At 37.2% G+C, this 22,683-nt stretch overlaps 2 protein-coding genes across 28 annotated transcripts in view; one reads left to right on the forward strand and one right to left on the reverse strand.

Annotated features, from left to right (window-relative positions):
* The window catches only part of LOC136825784 (excitatory amino acid transporter 3-like), a 525,422-nt gene that overhangs the window by 14,315 nt on the left and 488,424 nt on the right, over positions 1-22,683 (reverse strand). For 16 of the 27 annotated variants that reach the window (XM_067082663.1, XM_067082655.1, XM_067082662.1 and 13 more), the window contains 6 exons: positions 21,105-21,299; positions 17,467-17,594; positions 16,064-16,262; positions 15,215-15,257; positions 3,049-3,094; positions 868-912 (listed from right to left, as the gene is read on the reverse strand). In XM_067082663.1, the coding sequence (XP_066938764.1) occupies positions 868-912; positions 3,049-3,094; positions 15,215-15,257; positions 16,064-16,262; positions 17,467-17,594; positions 21,105-21,299 (656 nt within the window). The remainder of the gene's footprint in view (positions 1-867; positions 913-3,048; positions 3,095-15,214; positions 15,258-16,063; positions 16,263-17,466; positions 17,595-21,104; positions 21,300-22,683) is intronic. The other 11 variants (XM_067082665.1, XM_067082680.1, XM_067082675.1 and 8 more) reach the window with 1 other exon arrangement.
* LOC136825787 (uncharacterized) lies at positions 7,189-10,869 on the forward strand. The gene is made up of 3 exons (XM_067082682.1): positions 7,189-7,825; positions 8,915-9,076; positions 10,152-10,869. The coding sequence occupies exons 1-3, from the start codon at positions 7,774-7,776 to the stop codon at positions 10,361-10,363; spliced, it is 426 nt and encodes a 141-aa protein (XP_066938783.1). The 5' UTR covers positions 7,189-7,773; the 3' UTR covers positions 10,364-10,869.

Raw genomic sequence — 22,683 nt, forward strand, 5'->3', positions numbered from 1 at the left:
TCAATTGCAAGTTAAGGCATGTAGAAAAACTGTAGGGTTTGTATCAAGCATCTAGTCAAAGACTTTCTTTAGACCTTTGAGTATAATCATATTATAAGCATAGCTATATATTAAATGGTTACGTGCATTCCATTACAGCAAATACATGTTGAAAAATTACTCTCTCCCATAAAAATGATTCCTATCCAAATAAGGGGAGACGGGTGTGGCAATTTTATCTTCCTACTACACAAAATATTGTTTGATTCCTTTAGAGCTTACTTTCAAAACAGTTTCATCCACCACCCTGCAAAATATGTGATTCAAACATCTTTAGGAAAAAATAAGAGGTTTCTATCTGAATTACTGTACATAACTATTTATCATTTAAAATACTAATATAAAAAGCTAAATTGTCTATTGAAGCACTGTCTTGCATTTTTACATAAGTACGAAGGAAGAAAGGTATACAACGCAAAAATCTGGAATTTCAAGTAATACAGAAAATGCACAGAATCTAAAGCTTTCGTCACCACTGCCACCACCAGTTACACAGGCGAAAAAGAATTTATATATAGTGAAAGAAAAGCATAATGACTCGCCAGAACTTTCTTAAAGGATGGGCCTTAAGGTGTAGAGTATTTTCTAATATTAGTTTTACTCCTGTGACATCAAGGCCAGATCTGAATCAAAGGGAGGTAAGTTGAACTCCATTGTTATTTCTGTAGGTGAAAACTGACAAGTCCCTTAACAACAATCGTTGAGGTGGAGAAGGGCAGCTGCAGTTGCTGAAGAAGGCTTTACGACACACAAAAATTGCTACTACGCTGGATAGGCCGATGTCCCCCTTTTCGAAACAAAACCCATAATGCATCAGATACCACTCACCTGCTCCTTCAGTCCAGTTATACTTTCTTATCCACTCTGGTATTCCTGAAAGGCAGAATCTAGTGAATTATACGGATCTCTTAAGGATAACAATAATAATGAAGAAGATTTGAGTGTACGCATGTTCTAACGCAGCCTAGCTAACTACTTGCTGCTTAAAGTGGCTGCTATTACAAGCGCATTCACCTCACCACCAGTAAATGTAAAGCTTTTAATCATTCTTCATTATTAGCTGATGTATAAAGACATTCAGAGTTAATATAACTGCATACAAAATGGAAATCGTTGTGTGTATGTGTGTGTGTGTGTGTAGGAGAGTGTCAACACAAGCAGAGGTGCGCCTTAGTTGTTTATTTAACATGCACGTCCAATCACATTTTAATCCTACTGTACTGTAAATGTAATCTTCTAAATAAGTCTCTAAATATATATTACTTCAGCCAAAGAGAAGAAAAACAAACACGTGGTTAGTCTATCGGTATACACAAGACACACACAAGAAATTCTCTAGCAATTGTGCACAGCAGCAAGAGAGCAATGCATGTTTTTTTCTCTTATTCAAACTCCTGTTTTTTTCCCGCTCAAGATATATCCAAATGAAATACGACACGGCATCCTATGAAACCAAATGAACAAAAGGAAAGTCAACGGGTGAGCCCACGCAATCCTTAGGAGAGAAACCTAACACTTGTGGGAAACTTTAAATTGGAGATATGACAACTATACACACGAATCTTCAGAGGCTTGTGTATATGTATATATATATATATATATATATATATATATATATATATATATATATATATATATATATATATATATATATAAGCAAAAAATTTAAATGTCAACATTATATGAGGAGACGTACGATCAACAATAACTCTTTCAAAGTTATACATCATCACGAACCCTACGATTAAGGCGAACTGAAAATAGCGCAGTAGCGAGACACACACACAGCAATTTTCACGAATTCGCTTGATAACCGCCGCCTCAACTTGAACCCAATGATTACGCGTCCATAAAAAGGTCTGAATCTCACGTATCAACGATAAAAAGGTGAGGTTTCCTGTCAGCAACAGAGAATCAACGATTAAAAACAGAAACATAAAAAGGGGTAAATGGAATCCTTACCCGGCCACCCTTCCAAGTAGTGAAACATCACAACAAGCACCACCCCAGCGCGCCATCAAATTGCTATTTATTTCAAGTAGCGTCGGCGGCGACCCGAGAGTAACGTTGGTCGGCCAGCAACAAAAAGTTCAGATCACAGGGCTACGTGTAACCTTATCTGGACATGTGTGGTGTGTGTCTGTGTGTGTGTGCAAATGCGCTCATGGGAAAATAAAAAAAACAGCTGCACAACACGCATTTGCGGCTCATTCTTACGATCTAACGTAGACAAGTGTGGGAAACCTTAAGTGGCTTTATTTCTTATTTTTTTGGCGTGGGTAATACTGTGTCAGCTTAATCTAAAAAATAGAGTTAAAGTTTTCGAATTTCGAATTGCAGAAGATAATTTAAGGAAGTCTTACAAAAAAAAAGCGTACAATATTGTCTGATAAAATTATGACGGAATAAAAAATACTATCAACTAAATCTTTTTATTTTAGGCAACACCACTGACCAAATAAAAAGAAAATGTGAAGATAATCTCGAGGTCGGCTCCCAAAATGTTGCTGACAAGAATCCTCGCTTGACTCACTAATTTTTTATTTTTTTCTTTGAAATTTTCAAAATCATTAGAATGAAGCTCATCCATAATAAAAATACAGGCAACTATATATTAACGGGCAATTCTCAAACATGCAAAAATGCGCTTCCCTACCAAATTAACTCTGGTCGCTATACGACCCAATAACACTTGCTCTACAGTACATTTCTACCGAAGAACTACCGAGTGACGATAAATAAGAACATAACTTATCGACTGACAGGTTTTCACGGTCGCCGTATTAACATTAATATACATAACTTGAGATATCGTTAGCGGAGCAAGAAGAGACTTTGTGAACTACAGCATATTTACAAGATTTTGCTTTCAAACTATACACGTTTTTAGTAAGCGTTAATCAAACACACTAATTATCTAACTCAAGAAATGCTCTTGTTGTTCAAGCAAAATAAAAAAAAGAAAAAGAAAAAACTAATGTTGATGACAACAAAAGAGGAAATACCTACGCGTGTCATTCTCTCCAATCTTGGGTTCCACGATTGCTGTCTTGTGCTGGAAAAAAAAAATGGTAATTCAAATGAGTAATCTGCAATATCATAGGATTAACTGAATGAAAATGAACGAGATAATGCACTGATTAAAATTATCCAGAGGAACACATACATAGTCACACACACGATCTGCATGTATATTGTGTATGTATGTAAGTATGCATGTATGAATGAATGCATGTATGAATTTTAAAGGTTTTTAATTTTCTTGTCCTTGTGGCTTACCTGCAAATCTGATATTACTAGAAAGTTTTGTGATACCTTTGTATTGTGTGTATGTTTGTATGTATGTATTTTCGTGAGTGAGTAATTATGTATGTATGTATGTATGTATGTATGTATGTATGCCCACACACACGCTAGACTAGGGTGCTACATTTCAAAATGAAACATCTTTCTGTACATGGGAAAAATATAACATCAAAACAGACAAAATATATGTTTAACTGAATCTAAAATTAATATTTCCGACGTGTATGAGAAGTCAATATTCAGCGTCCTAGCCAACTTTACAAAGGAATACGCTGACAGGGACATTTTGGCACAAATAGAAAAAAAAAAATATTTGTTGGTTGGAGCTATCCTAATGGTTATTTCACGTTCTGTTATTGAACACAGCTGGAGAAACTGCGATACATTTACTTTCACACCGTCGTTTTCACTTTTTCATAAATACTAGAAGCTCGAAATTTGGTAAAACAACGTTTTCTTGACCCTTTTTATTCCTGCAAAAGGCGGTTTTTATGCTGAACCCCCCCCCCCAAAAAAATCCAATACTGTCTTCCAATACTACCCGAAGTCGTAGTAACGTATTATATGTTTTTATCTTTTACATAGTAATACAATTTACTACATAATTGTGGATTTTTACTACACAAAGTATAAAAAATTTAAAATCACGGCCCAGTACGAAATGCAAGCATACGGGATTTCTACTGCGACAGTCGCCTGCTCTGTGCTTACAGTAGCCACACGCAATGCACTGTAACTTCCAGAATCCTCGATCATTTCATTTTGGAATGAAATGAAGAAACTGACCCTTCCACGACGGGAATCGAGCAAGGTGAGTCGACACGTCCAGCGTTAAACCTACCACGCTAATACGAAGGATGCTAAGATAGCTTTCATCAATAAAATGGTCACACTTTTGCTTCAGAGTCACCCGTAATAGATATCCTTTATTCGTAACGTCTGAAACCGCATTCGCGGTGTACCGTGGTCAAACTCCACCGCAAACCACTATAGGTAGAGGTCGTTGCCACTTTTCAGATAAGACTTTGTTTTCTCATGAAGACATAAAACGTGAACACAGAAGCATCAACGAAGTAACCTAGTTCGTTAAAATAGTGTCAAGTAAGAGAGTAAGTATAATACTTCTCGTTCCGAAAAAAGGGACATTTTATTAAAAAAACGAATATACAAATTATTGAAGAAAATACTGTGGAGATATCACCACCACTTGGCTAAATACTTGCGCAACAAATCCTTACTATCAACTTGATATTTGTTTTATTTATGTTACATTTCAATCCTTCAGTTCCATTTTGGTTCAGCGCACTGGGCTTATTCCTGACTACTACTACTACTACTACTACTACTACTACTACTGCTGCTGCTGCTGCTGCTGCTGCCGCTGCTACTACTGCAACTACAAGAACTACTACTACTAATGGAAAAAGAGAAGCGACAAAACTGCAACCGTGATGAAAAAGAACCGAGCATCCCTGAGTAAGCACACGAGTCCACCGGTCGGATTTTGCAAGCCCCAACAAAGCGGCAACGGGGGAGGGCGCCCTCCATCAATCATCTCACGTCACGGAAGCTGCGCCGCCTCTTTGGATCAGCTTAGCCCTCTTATGACAACCCCCGATTGATTCGAATCTATCACTGGGACAATGGGACCGACAAAGCACCACTCTCGGGATGGCTGCCAGTCATCAGTCCGTGTCAAACTGTGAGGGGGCGTTCCGACGCCAGGACTGAAGTTTATAGTTTCTGCTGGCCGTAAAGTATTATTATTATTATTATTATTATATTCAGAAGGTGAACCTTACTCACATGGAACAAGCCCACCAAAGGGACCACTGACTTGAAACTCAAGCTTTCAAAGATTATTATTATTATTATTATTATTATTATTATTATTATTATTATTCAGAAGGTGAACCTTACTCATATGGAACAAGCCCACCAAAGGGGCCACTGACTTGAAATTCAAGCTTCCAAAGAATATGGTGTTCATTAGGAAGTAGGAGAAGGTAAAGGGAAATACAGAAAGAAGAGATCTCACTTAATGAAAAGAAGAAATACATTTATAAATTAACAATTAAGATACAAGTGTACTACAACGCAAGGAGAACAGCAGTAGGGTAGTAATGCACTGCATCTTCGCTCGAACTTTTGAAGTTTCAATTGCACGACATCCTCGTAAGTATAAAGGAAGTACCTGTAGTTCCAGCAGCATTACAGACCATTCACGGTGAAATAGCATTTGATAATCTCCTGAGGGCTGTAGTTATTTTATAGCTATTCATCTATACTAAAGATAACAAATAATTCTCTTGGTAACGACAAAGCACGATTTGACAAGCGGTGAAATAGCAATGGATAAACTCCCGAGGGTTGAAGTTATTTCTGAGCTACTCGTCTATACTTCAAATCGCAAATAATAATTCTGGTAATGACAGAGCACAATTTGTCCAGTATTATTTATTTTGATCACTGATTCAATCGCAGAAATGTCTGTATATCCTGAGTATAAAAGAAACATAAATGATTAAAAATAATACTTAATCCTGTTTCTTCTTTATCTGCAATACTTCCAAGAACAAACAAACACACACACACACACACACACACACACACACACACACATATATATATATATATATATATATATATATATATATATATATATATATATATATATATATATATATAACACAATAATTTAATTGATGGGACACTTGATATACGTGCAAATACAACAAAGGGGCACAACTGCACTTATAAATGATATATACACAATTGAAACCGATTAATTCATATAATAAATGAACGTCTTTTTTCAGCCTAACATAGGTCTTAAATTAATAAATAAATGGAAGGCCTATGTCTGGACTGTACTGTAATGCACAATGACAAAAAATATAATAATGCAGCTCAGTCTACTACTACTGAACATGTACAGATGATTGATGACTGACTGGCTTCTATAAATGTGGCACCAAAACTGCATAAAATGAAACAAAAATATCAGCTTAGTTTTCCTTGCAATGACAAGACATCCCTGTGTTCAACATTGAATACTAGTATCTTCTGTGATAATGACGTCAAGTTTTAATTTATTTAATTTTAAATTATTCTTCTGAATTTATTTATATCGGAGAACGCATTCATAAGAAGTGAAGAAAAGCGTATAAAAATTAACAAGTCTGTGGTATTTTGGACTACAGAGTGGAACACGCGGACATCAGCTGGCTGTGACAGGCATTCGCTGAGTGAGTCTCTCTCTCTCTCTCTCTCTCTCTCTCTCTCTCTCTCTCTCTCTCTCTCTATTCAAGGGAGAAAATAATAAATACGAGTTTAGGTCCCTGTCATCTCGTGGCATACTCAGGTGCTAGCTCGAGATATCGAGGGCATGGGCATATGTCGTTCCCCGCCCCTTGCCTTGCGAGGGCATTACGAAATACTCCAAGTCTCTACTTGCCAACAACTATTTATATCTCCAAGACGGAAACGTAAACAGTAAAAGCGAATTCCTAGCGAACTTGAGGAACGGAGAGTAATTGTCGAAAGTTTCCTTGAAGCAAGAATGAAAAGCAAACCAGTCGAGAGCAACCACCGCAAAAGTCACACTTGGCAACTCGTCTAACCTTTCCCGGAACGCATTTTCACCAGAGATCGCCTCCTAAAAACATAAATACGAGGGGCAACTCTTTTATTTTCATTAAAACATTCTAACGGCAAATAATTAATCAAAATGCAAATCCTAAGGAATTTGACGCTTGTCCCTTTCCCTCAGCAAAAGGGGAAAACAAGCGCGCAAAATTTAAACAACTCAAAATATTTACACCGTCGAGACTCGCTGAATCTCTCTCTCACTCTGGCATACCGTTAAGAGGTTGCTCGCGCGTCAGTTATATGAACCTGTTGGGTGAATGTTGACGAAAGTGGCAGCAAAACGCCCGGGGAAGGCCAGAATCTAATGGCTTTAACGCTCTATCAAGAGTTCGAAGAAGAGGAGATAGCACAGGATGAGCAACGGATACACGTCAGTGAAAAACAAACGATAAGGACTGCGATTCAGTGCTGAACCATCTCGATGAGGAGAGTCGGGGCTATGTAAGAGCTCAAACTATCTAAGAAGAATCGTAGGCGGGAGAAACTGGCCTTGCCCCTCAAGACGAGCAACACCCACACGCCTATACTTCTATTTTGTTTCCCACTCGCTGTGCGTACGTCTCTGCTATACTGCAGCGGAGAGGCTCTGAAATCAAACCGTAGGACGCTGTGAAGATAAAACAATTAGCAAAGTGGTGCAAGGAACGAATGAAGCGGGACAAATGTAACCCACTCGTGAATCATGTGTAACCTGACCTGAGGATGGGTGAAGAATACACGACACCACCTTAAGCTTCTGCGTTGCAAATCGTCAGGGGCCACGAGTGTTTGACCATCATGGCGATGTTCAAATCAATTATGGTACTCCTCGTGATGCAGGATGTCATGAGTAAGTAATTAGCGTACCTTTAGGCTCACGTTATTTGTAGACTTAGTTTAAACTGGGCCACTTATAGAGGAATTCTGGTGCTGAAGACGAATACTGCCGTACATTGTGACTATGATTTTATCGCTTGCATGCTATGAAACGAAATGATCTACGGCATAGTTCTAGAACTACTTATGAAAAAATGTCTATTTGTGTTTGTTTTATATATATATATATATATATATATATATATATATATATATATATATATATATATATATATATATATATATATATATGTATATGCACAACCTTTCGTAAGAGAAAAAATGTAGCTTAAAGACTCAATTTTGAACACACATCTACAACTTTACAACACGGCAATGCCATAACATCAGCAAGCTTGTCTTGACGATCTGTTCAGTTTGCTACTGTTTCTTGTGCATCTCCAAGATTTGATAATTTTACCACGTACGAATAATAACCTTAGGGAATCTTGACTTTTAAAAGCTCTTTGTTGTTCGATTATAACTGCTCTCTTTAATCTCGCCAAGATGCCCTGTACGTTCGTGAACAAACAGATTCAAGTATATGAAGAATGTGCCATGATATGAAACTTTGTTATTATTATTATTATTATTATTATTATTATTATTATTATTATTATTATTATTGTTGTTGTTGTTGTTGTTGTTACTGAATGAGGTAGAGTCAGGTAATATATGAAGAAGGTATCATTAAAAGAAATATTATTATCATTATTATTATTATTATTATTATTGTTGTTGTTGTTGTTGCTGTTGTTGTTACTGAATGAGCTAGTCAGGTAATATATGAAGAATTTATCATTAAAAGAAAAATTATTATTATTATTATTATTATTATTGTAGTTGTTGTTACTGCTGAATGAACTTAAATCAAGTAAGATTACCACAAAACTGCTCACAATTCGGAATATACGGCGTAATGCCCAGCAGTGACTATGAAAATATCAAGTTACGAAGTTCAAGTTTTTTTTTATCCGATAGGATATTTGCAATGATTTAAAGAGAACCCCCACCGACAGCTTAGAAAATGGAGTCCTGATTCCTTCACACCATCCTTTTTCAGGCCAGGAGGATTACCTGTGGTGCTACGAGTGTGGGACGGGCGTCCCAGGTGAGCCAGACTGCTTGGTCTTTTCCTTAGCATCGTCTTGGAAGCTCTTCTGGAGGAAATGTTCCGGTGACAGCGTCTGTGTCAAGACCATGAACAGTTGGGAGATCGGCAACGGTACGTGTGATCTAGTCCCTGAACTCAGGAGCTCTCTTAAGAACGCGCGCGCGTGTGTGTGTGTATGTAAATTTCTGACTCACATCAGGATCGAAACCAGGTCTTTCAATTGAAAGACGAGACCGATGCCAACCAAATGAAAGACCAGGGTTCGATCCTGATGTGAGTCAGAAATTTACTTCTCTTCCATACGTGATTGTGTGCTGATTTATATATATATATATATATATATATATATATATATATATATATATATATATATATATATATATATATATATATATATATATATTCTTAAAAATTCACAGTAGATGCACGTGACTTCAGTATACAAGCGAATGCCGCATGAAAATGTAATTTTCCTGTGGTATTGCTTTATATATATATATATATATATATATATATATATATATATATATATATATATATATATATATATATATATATATATATATATATATATATATAATGTATATATAATTTGATCCTCCCGTGTGTATTTCAAGACCATGAACAGTTGGGAAACCGGCAATGGTAAGTGTGATCGAATCCCAAAATTCCGGCAGTGCTCTCTTAAAACTGTGTATATAAAATATATAATTTTATCCTCCTATAGAAGCAAAGTCGGTTTGTTAGGCTTTGGTAATACAGAGCTTTTGTACTTGGGCCTTTACCTTGAGAAAAATTCTGGCTAAAACTTTAACAAAATTATTTCGTACATCATCTGTTTATATTTTGTCCTGCCACGACTTTAATTTTTCTATGAAAGAGAAAGCGTGATTTCTAAGTGAAACTTAAAATTGAATGTGTCAGAATTTAACAAAAGTTAAATTCTGACATATTCGATTTTCAGTTTCACCCAAGAATCACATTTTCTTTCATTAAAAAAAAAAAAAACTTGTGACAGGATACATAAACAGATAACATATGATGTAATTACAAGTAAGGAGCCGTTCAAATCCAGTACTAGCAAGAACCCGCAGACTAACAACGCATACACTCCCAATGCTTGGGCAAACTGAACACACAAAACTGCACAAATAAAAAACAAGCAATTTTTTCCCCACTCCGCCAGAGCTCAGCGCTGTTAGGGGTTGCACGCCCAAGGTCAGCCTGTCAGGAGCCGCCCATCAGGACGGGTGCTGGACTCACGGATCCACTGCCACCATCACCTGCTACTGCTCGAGCAACCTCTGCAACGGCGCCCACCCCGGTCGTACGCCCATCTCCAGTTACATTCTCATGGTTATCAACTGCCTCCTTCTGCTTGCGCTCTACAGATCGTGACTGTGGTGCGAGTCCATGTATGTTCAAGCTGCCGAATTCTTTTTAAATTATAAACATGTATTCTTGACGTTGCAATAGTCTTTTTTTTATATAGTAACTCTCTAATTATCTGTTTAGGGTTACTGAAAGTGAGGATTAACATAGACCTGGTACTAAATATTCTCACCAAAGAACATTTCAAACTTATGTTCATTCTCTCACTGGGTTAACACGCATCTCGAGCTGATTATCTCTTCACTAGCCCTGACGTATCAGACTTTATCAGTTATTAATTCTATATTCATTCTCATTCAATAAAAATTCATGAGATGGCAATGTCTTACGTACACAGCCTAGCAAAGTGACATGAAATTCACTTCATAAATTCTCTCAACAAATTGATGTCTGCTACTCAGTCAAAAATGTTACGCCCATCAAACGTGTCTCTTAAAACAGAGAAACAAAACTTCTATAATTAAATTCTATCACGGTAAACTTGTGAGGAAAATACAAAAAAAAGAAGAAAATTAATCATATTAAAACGACTCTCTAACACATTCATAAACGCAACTCACTCAATTATTAGCACAGAAAAACTATTCGCAAGATGTTAACGAAAACATCACACAGTTCGAGACGGCTATTTTTATTATTTTTTACCAATCCGATGAAGCTCATTATATCTTTATATGTAATTATTATTTGGTAATTTATAATTTATGATTATTTCCTATATATATATATATATATATATATATATATATATATATATATATATATATATATATATATATATATATATATATATATATATATATATATATATATATATGATTACCTGAACACTCCTCAATTTGACTTCTCAGTAAATGGAGGAAACGAGTGCTGAATAAGTTCAAAATGTAACTTTTAAAATAAATAAATAAATTTTTCCAAATTCCATCAACATTCCTGTAATCGAAGGAGGATTCTAGTGCTTGAGTTAATTCCACACCTTAGAAAAATGAGGAATCCTTACCTTAAAAAGCATAAAGAAGTGTATAACTAGATGAAGAGATAAGCTACAACTAATTAAACCAGAGGAGTCGATTTAGAGTATAAAAACTGGCGTTACAAAAACATTGGTCATCGACTTTTGAAACTTGAGGTACTAAGTATCTTACGAAACGACTCACGTAGGGATGAACACCGGTTTTTGAGGATAATTCATCATAATGAAAATGAACAAATCGTGAACGATGCATGCCTTTAGCAGTAATTACAAACAAGTAAATATATATGTATCAGCCATCAAGTATATAGCAATAATAAAAGTTTCTTCTTCGTGCTCAAAGCCTCAGGACACGGAGGATAAGGAATCCATGTATCTCAATTCTGTAACACTAACAAAAATATCTGTAGTCCTAATTCTAGTCAAATAAATTCCTAAAGGTTACGCTCTGGTTTTATTTATACCAAATCCCAAATACTTTAAATTTAAAAAACATTATCTGTGTTATCTGACCTTCGTCACAACCTATCTATTTTTTGGATACCACAAACTCTGCTACATTAAAAGCATTCTGATTTCCAGCTTTCCTTTCCGTCACTCTGAAGAGAGTTTTCGTGCGAGTTTTCCATTCATGTACTTCCTCTTCCTACTTCTTTGACTTCCTCCGGTTCGTGTTTATTCCAGTTCTTCTGAATGAGCTGGTGGAAGGTGATATCTGCCTATTAACAAACAGGTTTACTACCTCTTGTCCTTCGAATCTGGCCCTTGCAGAAGTGGCCACCTGATCCGTAACCGTCGTTCCAGAAAATCGAGCTCGGATCAGACTTCCCACGCCCATTCCTCACCACCAACCCTCGACGGTTGGCCCTGTCAGTGGGCTGCCCCTCCCACCCGCCTCCCCTTTTACTTATTTTTTTTTTTTAACTAGAGGCATTACATCTTCAAAAGAAGGCATCGTGCTTATCCCATACAAATGGGAAAAACAAGCACGTTAAAGATGAAATTACTTCGGGATCTTTGCAGTGTCTCTTCCTTAGGCCCCTAGCTGCGACCCCTTTCATTCCTTTTACTGTACCTCCTTTCATATTCTTTCTTTCTTCTTACTTTCCTCAACCCTCTCCTAACAATTGTTTCATAGTGCAACTGCGAGGTTTTCCCCCCGTCACACCTTTTAAACCTTTTTTTACTGTCAATTTCAGTTTCGGCGCTGAGCGACCTCATAGCTCCCAGAGCTTGGCCTTTGGCTTAAATTCTATATTCTGTTCTTTTCTTTTTATAGCTCCCCCTCCCTTCCTCCCCTTACCCTCCTCCATCTTCCCTTCCCAATATTTAGTAATTCTCACTCCTGTGCTTTCCCACACAGCTGCATCTTGATTGCAGCTGAAGAAGATGCCCTTCTCAGCTCAAGTTTTCTTCTCATTTTTTGCGCGCTAATTTCCCATGACAGCCCATTTTTCTTGATTTTCTCGGCGAAATTCCCCGCTACGATAATGTCTACACGATTCCTTTATCAAGGGTCCATCAAAATTGTTCTTTCTAGTTCTGGTGCTCTTTCCACTGTTTTATTTTACTTTATTTAAATAAGGATTTTTCAGGTCACTTGAGTCTACTGTCTACCCTCCCTGCAATTAATCACTTATCTGAATGTTTTCAAATCATTCCATCCGGCAATTTTCAAATATGAACATGGTGCGTTACGTAAATGTTGTAAGAACTAAGAGAAATGCATTGAATTCAATGGGGCTCTGTAAAACTGTAGAATTCATATTTACCAGATCTATTTTGTTTTATTTATATACATCGGAAAAGATATTTACCGGCGCATCGATTCGATACAATATGAATATAAGTAATATTTCGTGATGTTTTAAGATATCCATCCACCTCCCACGCTCACTGATAACATCCAGCTTTCCTTCAGAGGAAGAAAAATTATGAATGCGTATCAGTACATAGGAAGGATGCATTATTTCATGGGAAAACCACTTGTATGGATTATCTTTGTCATTCATTTTTGCCGAGGATGCTCGGATGATATCTTTGTTGAAAAAGAAAGGATGGTTCGTTCAAATTTTATTGTCCGGGAGATTACATAATACGAAGACCCAATAGCTGAAAGGGAAAATAGCGACGGCTGACTGAACATACACGATATCTGGCACCAGCACGTGAGAGAGAGAGAGAGAGAGAGAGAGAGAGAGAGAGAGAGAGAGAGAGAGAGAGAGAGAGAGAGAATTTAGGCCAAAGGTCAAGAGCCGGGACCTATGAGGTCATTCAGCGCTGAAAGGGAAAATTGACAGTAAGGAGGTCTGAAAGGTGCAACGGGAGGAAAACCTCGCAGTTACACTATGAAACAATTGTTAAGAGAGGTTGGAAAGTCAGATGGAAGAAAGAGAATATGAACGGAGATACAGTAAAGCGAATGAAAGAGGTCGCAGCTCGGGGCCGAAGGGATGCTGCAAAGACCCTAAGTAATGCCTACAGTGCACCACGTGAGGTGCACTGACAGCACTACCCCCTACGGGATTAACCTAAGATAGAAATTTAGGACCAATAAGAGTTACAAGCAGTGGGGAAGATGACAGCAGATACTGTAGAACATTTGCCATCTTATTTTTTTTTTTTATAAAAACGGATTTAAGAAATTGTACTCCAAGCGACAATTAATCTATAATGTTTTCATATGTTCGAATCTATCACGAGAAAGATGACACTAAGTATATAAGGATTTGGCCAGACACAGTTGGCAAAATATATCAAACTCCCTCTCGAACAAATATTCTGTGGAAACAGGGTGGCTTTGCATTTTAAGAAACACTTCTTTCATGTACATCACAGCTCTCCGTTGTGTTCTGTACATATTCATAATCGTCACTATACCACCCTTAATGCTGAAAATTTGGAGAGGGGAGGGCAGGGGAGTAAGGGGGGGTGGGGAGGAAGAGGGGGAAGGGGAACTCTACGGGCCGCACCAGCCCGGTTTACCTTCCGGTGTGCAACAAACATTTCAGTTTTAGTATAATACAGAGTGGATGAAAGATTTCCTTTAAACTTTCTGTATGAAACAGATTCTTCAGACGTTTCCTGTGAGGCCTGGAATTTATTCTGCGGAGTTTACCCAATTCCTAGTTAGCATTTGCAAATAAAATTCCGCAGGTGTACTTCTCTCAAAAAGTTGAATTGTTGTTTTCAAACAGATCCAGGTTTAATGCCATTTGTGTGTGCCTTCCAAGTAGCACAGGGTCCATAAATGTAACTATAGGAACGTGCCTTTAGTTACTTCCAAGATCCAAAAGTTGAAGCAAAGATGCAATGCTATTACTACCCTAATGCTATTCTCCTTGCATTCTAATACATTTTCATCTATTTATTAACTTTTTTTTTTTAATAAGTGAGATGTCTTCCTGCTGTGTTTCCCTTTACCTCCTCTTACTTCTTCATGAACACCATATTCTTTGGAAGATGGAACCTTGGAAGCTGGAATTTCAAGTCAATGGCCCCTCTGGTGGGCTTGTTCCACATGAATACGGTTCATCTTCTGAATAATAATAATAATCCACTACATTGTGGACTTTGAAGAGATGTTTGGGAAACGCTATTAAATAAATACCCAGGAAAACATTCTCACCAAAATATACATACCTGTTAATTAAGACTTAAAATATGGAACGATAATTCGATATAAAGCGTATACAAATTTACGAAATACACTCTCAAGTCCAACCAGGACGCCACAGATCTGTAACAGATAAATACGGGGGAGAAACTGGGCTCCAGTCTTCTAAAAAAAAAAAGAAAAAAAAAAACATTCAGACATCATCAAAAGCGCGAATGTCTAAGGTACGAGACAGAAAACAACAGCTCAGTGAATAAAGACTTACCGTTTCAAAGCAGGCTTGAATCAAGTTTGGCGGGAAGAGATTTCTGCAATGAAAAACGAGAATGGGAGTCAACCGGGTGAAGATGTTCTACGCCCAAGCATAAAAACAGCAATATAAAAAAACTCCCATGTCTTTATCTATAATGAAATTTGATAAAACGGCATAAATTCATCCTATCTTGATGACAGACCTTTGATATATATATATATATATATATATATATATATATATATATATATATATATATATATATATATATATATATATATATATATATATATATATATATATATATATATATATATATTCTCAGAGACAAAGACAACCCAACGAAAAAATTATGAAGCGAAACTAGCTCTGAGCAAAATGAAATGATAGTGGGAGACCGATCAGTAAAAAATGGTCCTGCAGTGACCCTCAACATACATGCCAAGTTTTTAAAAAGTGAGTCTTACGAAAGAGTCTAAATAAAGTCAGGGCATATTATTTCTTACTGACTGTGGCATATATTGTTAATTAGACACCGACTGTATCTAAAAATGACTTGTTAACGTTAATATGAAAATTAAGATTGTAGCAATGAAGAGTAAAATATAAAAACAAGAATAACGATTATAATTATTAATACCGTTACTGTTATTGCTTACTCTTCTACTTGAACGTATAGAATAGGAGCAAATGAAAAAAGAATAAATAATAAAGAAATAAAAACACTAGTCGTATCCATGCCCCATCACATGTTTTCTCTCCTCCTCCTCCAAAAAAGAAAGTAGTATTGAACTCCACTCCCTTTGGGCTGGGACGGTTGCCAAGACCCAGGAGCTTGGCTGACTGTCTGACATGACTGACCTGGGCAGATCCATGAGGAGATCGGGAGTGTAGACAGTACGCCCCTCGCCTGCCTTGGTGATGTCCTCGTCGGTCCCTTTACCAGGATGGATGGTGACGACCAGAATGATGCCAAGGATGACTGCTAGCACCGTCGTGGTCATGTAGTAACCGACGGCGCGAAGACCGATCTTTTTCGACAGGGACAGGTCCAGACTTCCTGTTGGCGTTGAGGAGGGGAAATTGACCGAGATGCATTAGAGGGCAGAAGGTCAAGGGATGGGATATATATGTCAATGTTGATTGCTCTCTGAGAGAGAGAGAGAGAGAGAGAGAGAGAGAGAGAGAGAGAGAGAGAGAGAGAGAGAGAGAGAGAGAGCGTTCTTAGCCTTATAAGTGAGTTAAGTGAGTAAAGAGGCAGATATACAGTGAGAAAGAAAGCGTTAATGCCCTTCCCTTGAGGAGAGAGAGAGAGAGAGAGAGAGAGAGAGAGAGAGAGAGAGAGAGAGAGAGAGAGAGAGAGAGAGAGAGGGTTCTAGTAGGATAACAGAGAGAAAGTTCAGTTCAATATGCTTGGGATATATAGGTCAATGTTGATAGCTGAGAGAGAGAGAGAGAATAGGATAACTGAGAAAAAGTTCAGTTTAATCTGCTTGGAATATATAGGTCAGTGTCGACTGCAGAGAGAGAGAGAGAGAGAGAGAGAGAGAGAGAGAGAGAGAGAGAGAGAGAGAGAGAGAGAGAGAGATATTCTAGTATGAAAATTAAGAAAACGTTCATTGTCACCTGATATCCTTTAGACCCCAAGTAACAACTGTGAGGAAATGTATATCAATCGAAAGGCATATTTATATATTTGTGACACATAAGAAATGTAAGTAGACGTCACATCTATTTAAAAGAAGCATTATTATAAGACACCTTTTCAAAAGATAATTGAATCCAAGTAATGTTAAAGTAGCGTCTAAATGAGTTGTTACCACTGGTTCAAATACGCTACAAAAACGCAACTGAATAAATAGACTAAATTTAATTTAAAATGGCAAACCGAATTAAAAATGATTAGCTATAGTGCGCGAATAACTATTACATTCAAGATATGAGAGTTAATCTAGTTGGAATAAATTACAATTAAAACTGAATAAACATGACTGTTGTACGAATAAGCTTATAAATAAACTGACCTGACATCAATGAAAAAAAAAAAAAATAAGAAAACACCAAGGAAAAATGAAGAAACAACCAAAGTGAAGCCCCACAGCAATATATTTTGGAAATGACCTTAGTAGCCCACCCACGAGGCATTGCGTAACACTCGCCCGTCACTCGCCCCCCTTACGAGAGGGTAAAAAATACACCATAACACTGCATATCATGTTTACAGTTCTTTTATAGTTTATAGTTTATAGTACAGACAAACTTACCAATAGCTGATACGAGTGAGGAGACGATGAGGGGGATAATGAGCGCTTTGAGAGCTCGCAGGAAAAGCTCCCCTATGTAGCCCACGTACATTATCTCACGTTTCGTCCATTGTGTGCTCCGCGAGTACCTGAAATGAGCAATAAATGAAGTAGAAGAAGAACAAGAAGAAGAAGAAGAAAAAGAAGAAGAAGAAGAAGATGAAGAAGAGGTTACAAATCAATCTTATGCCTTAACTACATACCTAAGATACGGGAGCTTAACTGTGTATCTATAACACGCATCATCAGGAGAAGAAGAAGAAGAAGAAGAAGAAGAAGTTACAAATCAATCTTAAACATTAATTACATACCTAAGATACGGGAACTTGACTGTGTATCTATAACACGCATCATCAAGAGAAGAAGAAGAAGAAGAAGAAGAAGAAGAAGAAGAAGAAGAAGAAGAGGAGGAGGTTACAAACCAATCTTAAACCTTAACTACATATCTAAGATACGGGAGTTTAACAGAAGAAGAGGTTACAAGCCAATCTTATACCTTAACTACACGCCTAAGATATGACATGTTACCTTAACTGTGTATCTATAATGAAATGAGCAACAGATGAAGAAGAAGAAGAGGTTTCAAGTCGCTCAACTGTGTATCTATAACACTCACCATCACAAGGAGCAAGTATTGGTGTAAGAGGGTTTTTGATATTAATGAAGCGAGAGAGAGAGAGAGAGAGAGAGAGAGAGAGAGAGAGAGAGAGAGAGAGAGAGAGAGAGAGAGAGAGCTTTCCAGGCAGAAAAGGATGGCACAATGGGGTTCGATGTGCTGCTAGAATTGTATTTAGAGTAGTAATGCATCGCATCTTCGCTTGAACTTCTGAAGAAGTTCCAATTGCACGACATCCTCAGTAGGGAGGCAGTTCCACAGTCCAACGGTGTGAGGAATAAAGGACCTCTGGAACTGAGAAGTTCGACAGCGAGGCACATAATTTATTTTGTATTGATGTATATCACACTCTGACGTACATCACGATCTGACAGAGTTTGAGTGGCGTAATAGATATCTAAGGTCGCACTTCCTCCTTTACTCACTTATCCATGCAATTCATTCTTCTTTGGTATTTTTTTTTTTTACTTATTCTGTTATTTTGATTCTCTGTCTCCTCTGTAATATTAAATTCGTGCAGTTGATGTAGGGAAAATACAATAGACCAATTAAACCGCAAATTCGTCGAGTGGACCAAAGGGCCAATTTGGACTACGTGAGCTTCCATCATGTATTGACTCACAGATGACCGACTCCCCTTGTCCTGGGACAGGTGACCACACACGTGGACCTCGGGGAGAGAGAGAGAGAGAGAGAGAGAGAGAGAGAGAGAGAGAGAGAGAGAGAGAGCCATTCTAGCGTGTCTCGCTTTCATACTTGCTCAAATGTTAGAGCACGACTTTAAACACACCACATTCTTTTCCAACACACTCACGACTTTAAACACACCACATTCTTTTCCAACACACTCAAGGTCAGAGAATACAAAGAGTACAAAGAATACCAGCTAAGTACAGCTGTAAAACACAGTACATTTGGTACCATCTCTGTGTAAATTCGTTAAGAAATGAACCAACAAGTTTAACCAGTTGCAAAAGTTACGGTCATCAAACCCACGAGATCTATAAGAATGACAACCCTCTCTCTCTCTCTCTCTCTCTCTCTCTCTCTCTCTCTCTCTCTGTGTTCTTGCGTTGTGAAACAAACACACAACACATTCGTCAGAGAGACACATAGGATGATGCCACCTGAATGACTCCTTTTCAATCTGATGAAAAGGATGTCGGCACTTTGACACATGCCGTCTCTCGTTGGAGCTGTTAAGGTAAATCCCTAAGTATCTCTGAAAAAAAAAAAAAGAACTAACGACCTACATCTGACTGGTTTCCGCTACATGTTGCCCTCTGCTGTATATGTTTCTCTTTGTATTAAATACTATACAACCATTGTTCACACGTTACATAACCATTTCTCTCTCTCGTGAAAGTTTCCAGAAACTTGTCAGTCAGTCATCTTCGAAGTTTTCGCAGTGAAACTTTTCAGACACTTTTCAGTCAGTCATCTTCTTCGAAGTTTTCGCTGTGAAACTTTTCAGCCAGTCATCTTCTTCGAAGTTTTCGCTGTGAAACTTTTCAGAAACTTTTCAGCCAGTCATCTACTTCCAAGTTTTCGCAGTGAAACTTTTCAGTCAGTCATCTTCGAAGTTTTCGCAGTGTCTTCAGGGTGTCGATGAAAATTCGAATAATATCTTTTTATATATAGGGAAGTTCCAGATGTGGCGTTACCATGGAACACTAAAAAGACAATACGTTTCACTCCAAGTTCAAAGAACATCGACCCTTCTGAGAACTCCGAATCTTGAGAGGGCACAAATATATATATATATATATATATATATATATATATATATATATATATATATATATATATATATATATATATATATATATATATATATATATATATATATATATATATATATATATACATACGAGAAATCAAACCTCAAGATTTAATCTGGCACCCCAGCGGCGTATTTCCTTGGGTCTAGGTTCGAACCTCAGGAGGAGAAAGAGTAAGTTCAACATATTGTGCCCCTTAGGGGGTAGCGCCGTCAGTGCATCTCATGTGGTGCACTGTAGGCATTACTCAAGGTTCTTTGCAGTGTGCCTTCGGCCCCTAGCTGCAACCCCTTTCGTTCCTTTTGCTGTACTATTTCCTTTCATAACCTCTTCCTTCCATGTTGCTATCCACCCTCTCCTAACAACTGATTCATAGTGCAACTGCTTTGAGGTTTTCCTCCTGTTACACCTTTCAAACCTTTTCCTGTCAATTTCCATTTCAGCGCTGAATGACCCCAAAGGTCCCAGTGCTCGGCCTTTGGCCTAAATTCTATATTCAATTCAACATATTGTGACTAGGTAAAATGGACCTGGATATTAAGAATTTGACGTCAGGTCCTCGTGATCACACACCTCAATGCAAATTCTTCCCACCCATCAAACGTAACCCTGGATTTTGTATCCAGTTCAGGCTCTGAGGTTTTTCCAGTGGGAAATCGGAAACCCAGCGCCTTCTTTCTCTCTAGGACTGAAGGGAACACGGAATGAAGGAAAAACGGGAGAATGAAATAAAAAACACATGCACAATAATCTAAAATATGAAGCTACTGTTTTCCGTATCTTAGGGTTTAAAGTTAAGACATCAGATGTCAATTTCAACTCAAAATATGCGTTAAAATGAAGGAGTCTACTGCTGTGCTTTGAAAATTCATCATTCGTCAATTCTTTAATTTACTTAAAACTTAAGAAAACAAATAAATGTGATTGCTCTCTCTCTCTCTCTCTCTCTCTCTCTCTCTCTCTCTCTCTCTCTCTCTCTCTCACACACACACACACACAATGTAAATCCTAAGAGGAAGGCAAAACTTATCACCTTAGACGTGATGTCACGTAACATAAGTACTTACAGCAATTATATTTACAGGGCCATTTAACTGCTAGAGCAGACATGCATATCAAAAAGGAGAGAGAGAGAGAGAGAGAGAGAGAGAGAGAGAGAGAGAGAGAGAGAGGGGGGAGGGGGCAGACCCAGGGCCACTCACCGCAGGATGATGCCGAGAATGATTCCCCCGGAGACCCCGGAGATGGTGAGTATGGGAAGGAGGTTTTTACGGATGGCATTCTTGATGTCTTGGGGCTTGCACGAGAACCGTGGTCGAGACATGGCGGCCGCTGGCGTGGTGGTGGTGGTACGACCGTCAGACGACCACACCACTGTCTGCTGCTGCTGCTGACTACTGCAGGGAGAGAAAAAGAACATTAGGTTTCGGGACGCAAAAAAAAAAAAAAAAAAAAAAAAAAAAAAATTCGGGACAATAAAAAACATTAAATTCCTGGATAACAACAACAACAACAAAAAGAACATTAGATTCCGGGACAAAAAAAAAATTAGATTACGGGACAGAAAAAAAAAACATTAGATTCCGGTACGAACCAAAAATCAGATTCCGGAAAGAAAAAACAGTAGATTCCGGGATAAAAAAAAAACATTAGATTCTGGGACAAAAAAAAAAAAAAAAAAAAAAAAAAAAAAAAAAATTCCGGACAAAAAAAAATTAGATTCCGAGACAAAAAAAAAAAAACCATTAGATTCCGGGACACACACACACACATTAGATTCCTGGGGAAAAAAAATTTGATTCCGGAAAAAAAAAAAAAATTGATTCCGGGACAAAAAAAAAAAAAAAAATTAGATTCCAGGAAAAAAAAAAGATTCTGGGACAATGTTTGAAATGAAAAAATGAAAAAAAAAAATTAAAGACTATCATCCAGTAGAAAAAGAAGCACTGATATTTATAGATAAGCTATTATAAACTAGCCATGAACATCTAAGGACAGTATCTGAAAGGAAAAAAAAATTAGACTATTATCCAAAGGAAAAAGAAACATTGATTTTCATAGGTATGCTTCTTATTATAAATTGCCTATGTACTTTACCCTATCAAAATACTTCAAGAAATATCTATTATATGGACACTATGGTATGGAGAAAAAAAAAGTGAAAATAAAGACTATTATCCAAAAGGAAAAAAGAAACATCGATATTTATAGATGCGCTTCCTATTATAAAATGGCTACATCAACCTAGCCAAATACTTCAAGAAATATCTATGGACACTATTATATGGAAGAAAAAAAGAAGCGAAAATAAAGACTATTATAAAAAACAAGGAATAATATTATTATTTATAGATATGCTTATTATAAATTAGCTATGTACATTACCCTGGCCAAACGCTTCAAGAAATATCTAATGAAACTAATAAATGGAAAGAAGATTGGATGAGCTGTGCAAAATTTTCAAGGAAAATGAAAGGTTCAGCCATGGAGATAAGAACTGATCTACTAGCAAGATTGATAGAGAAAGAATATCTCAATCGCCAAGGTAAAAGCAAATCTTGAATACATTTAAATACAACTTCAGCAACGTTTTCCATTCATAATGACAATCATAATGACAATACACTAAGATGAATATGAATGGCAACCTACCGGAGAACAAAACATTTTGAAAAGAAAATATGTAAAGCTAATAAAAGTGAAATTACATTTGCCCCTATATCCAAAACACACTGACCTTTTATTCTGCGATAATATCATATATCACCCTTAAGTACTTTT

Source organism: Macrobrachium rosenbergii, chromosome 39 (assembly GCF_040412425.1).
Source record: "Macrobrachium rosenbergii isolate ZJJX-2024 chromosome 39, ASM4041242v1, whole genome shotgun sequence".
Classification (NCBI taxonomy): domain Eukaryota; kingdom Metazoa; phylum Arthropoda; class Malacostraca; order Decapoda; family Palaemonidae; genus Macrobrachium; species Macrobrachium rosenbergii.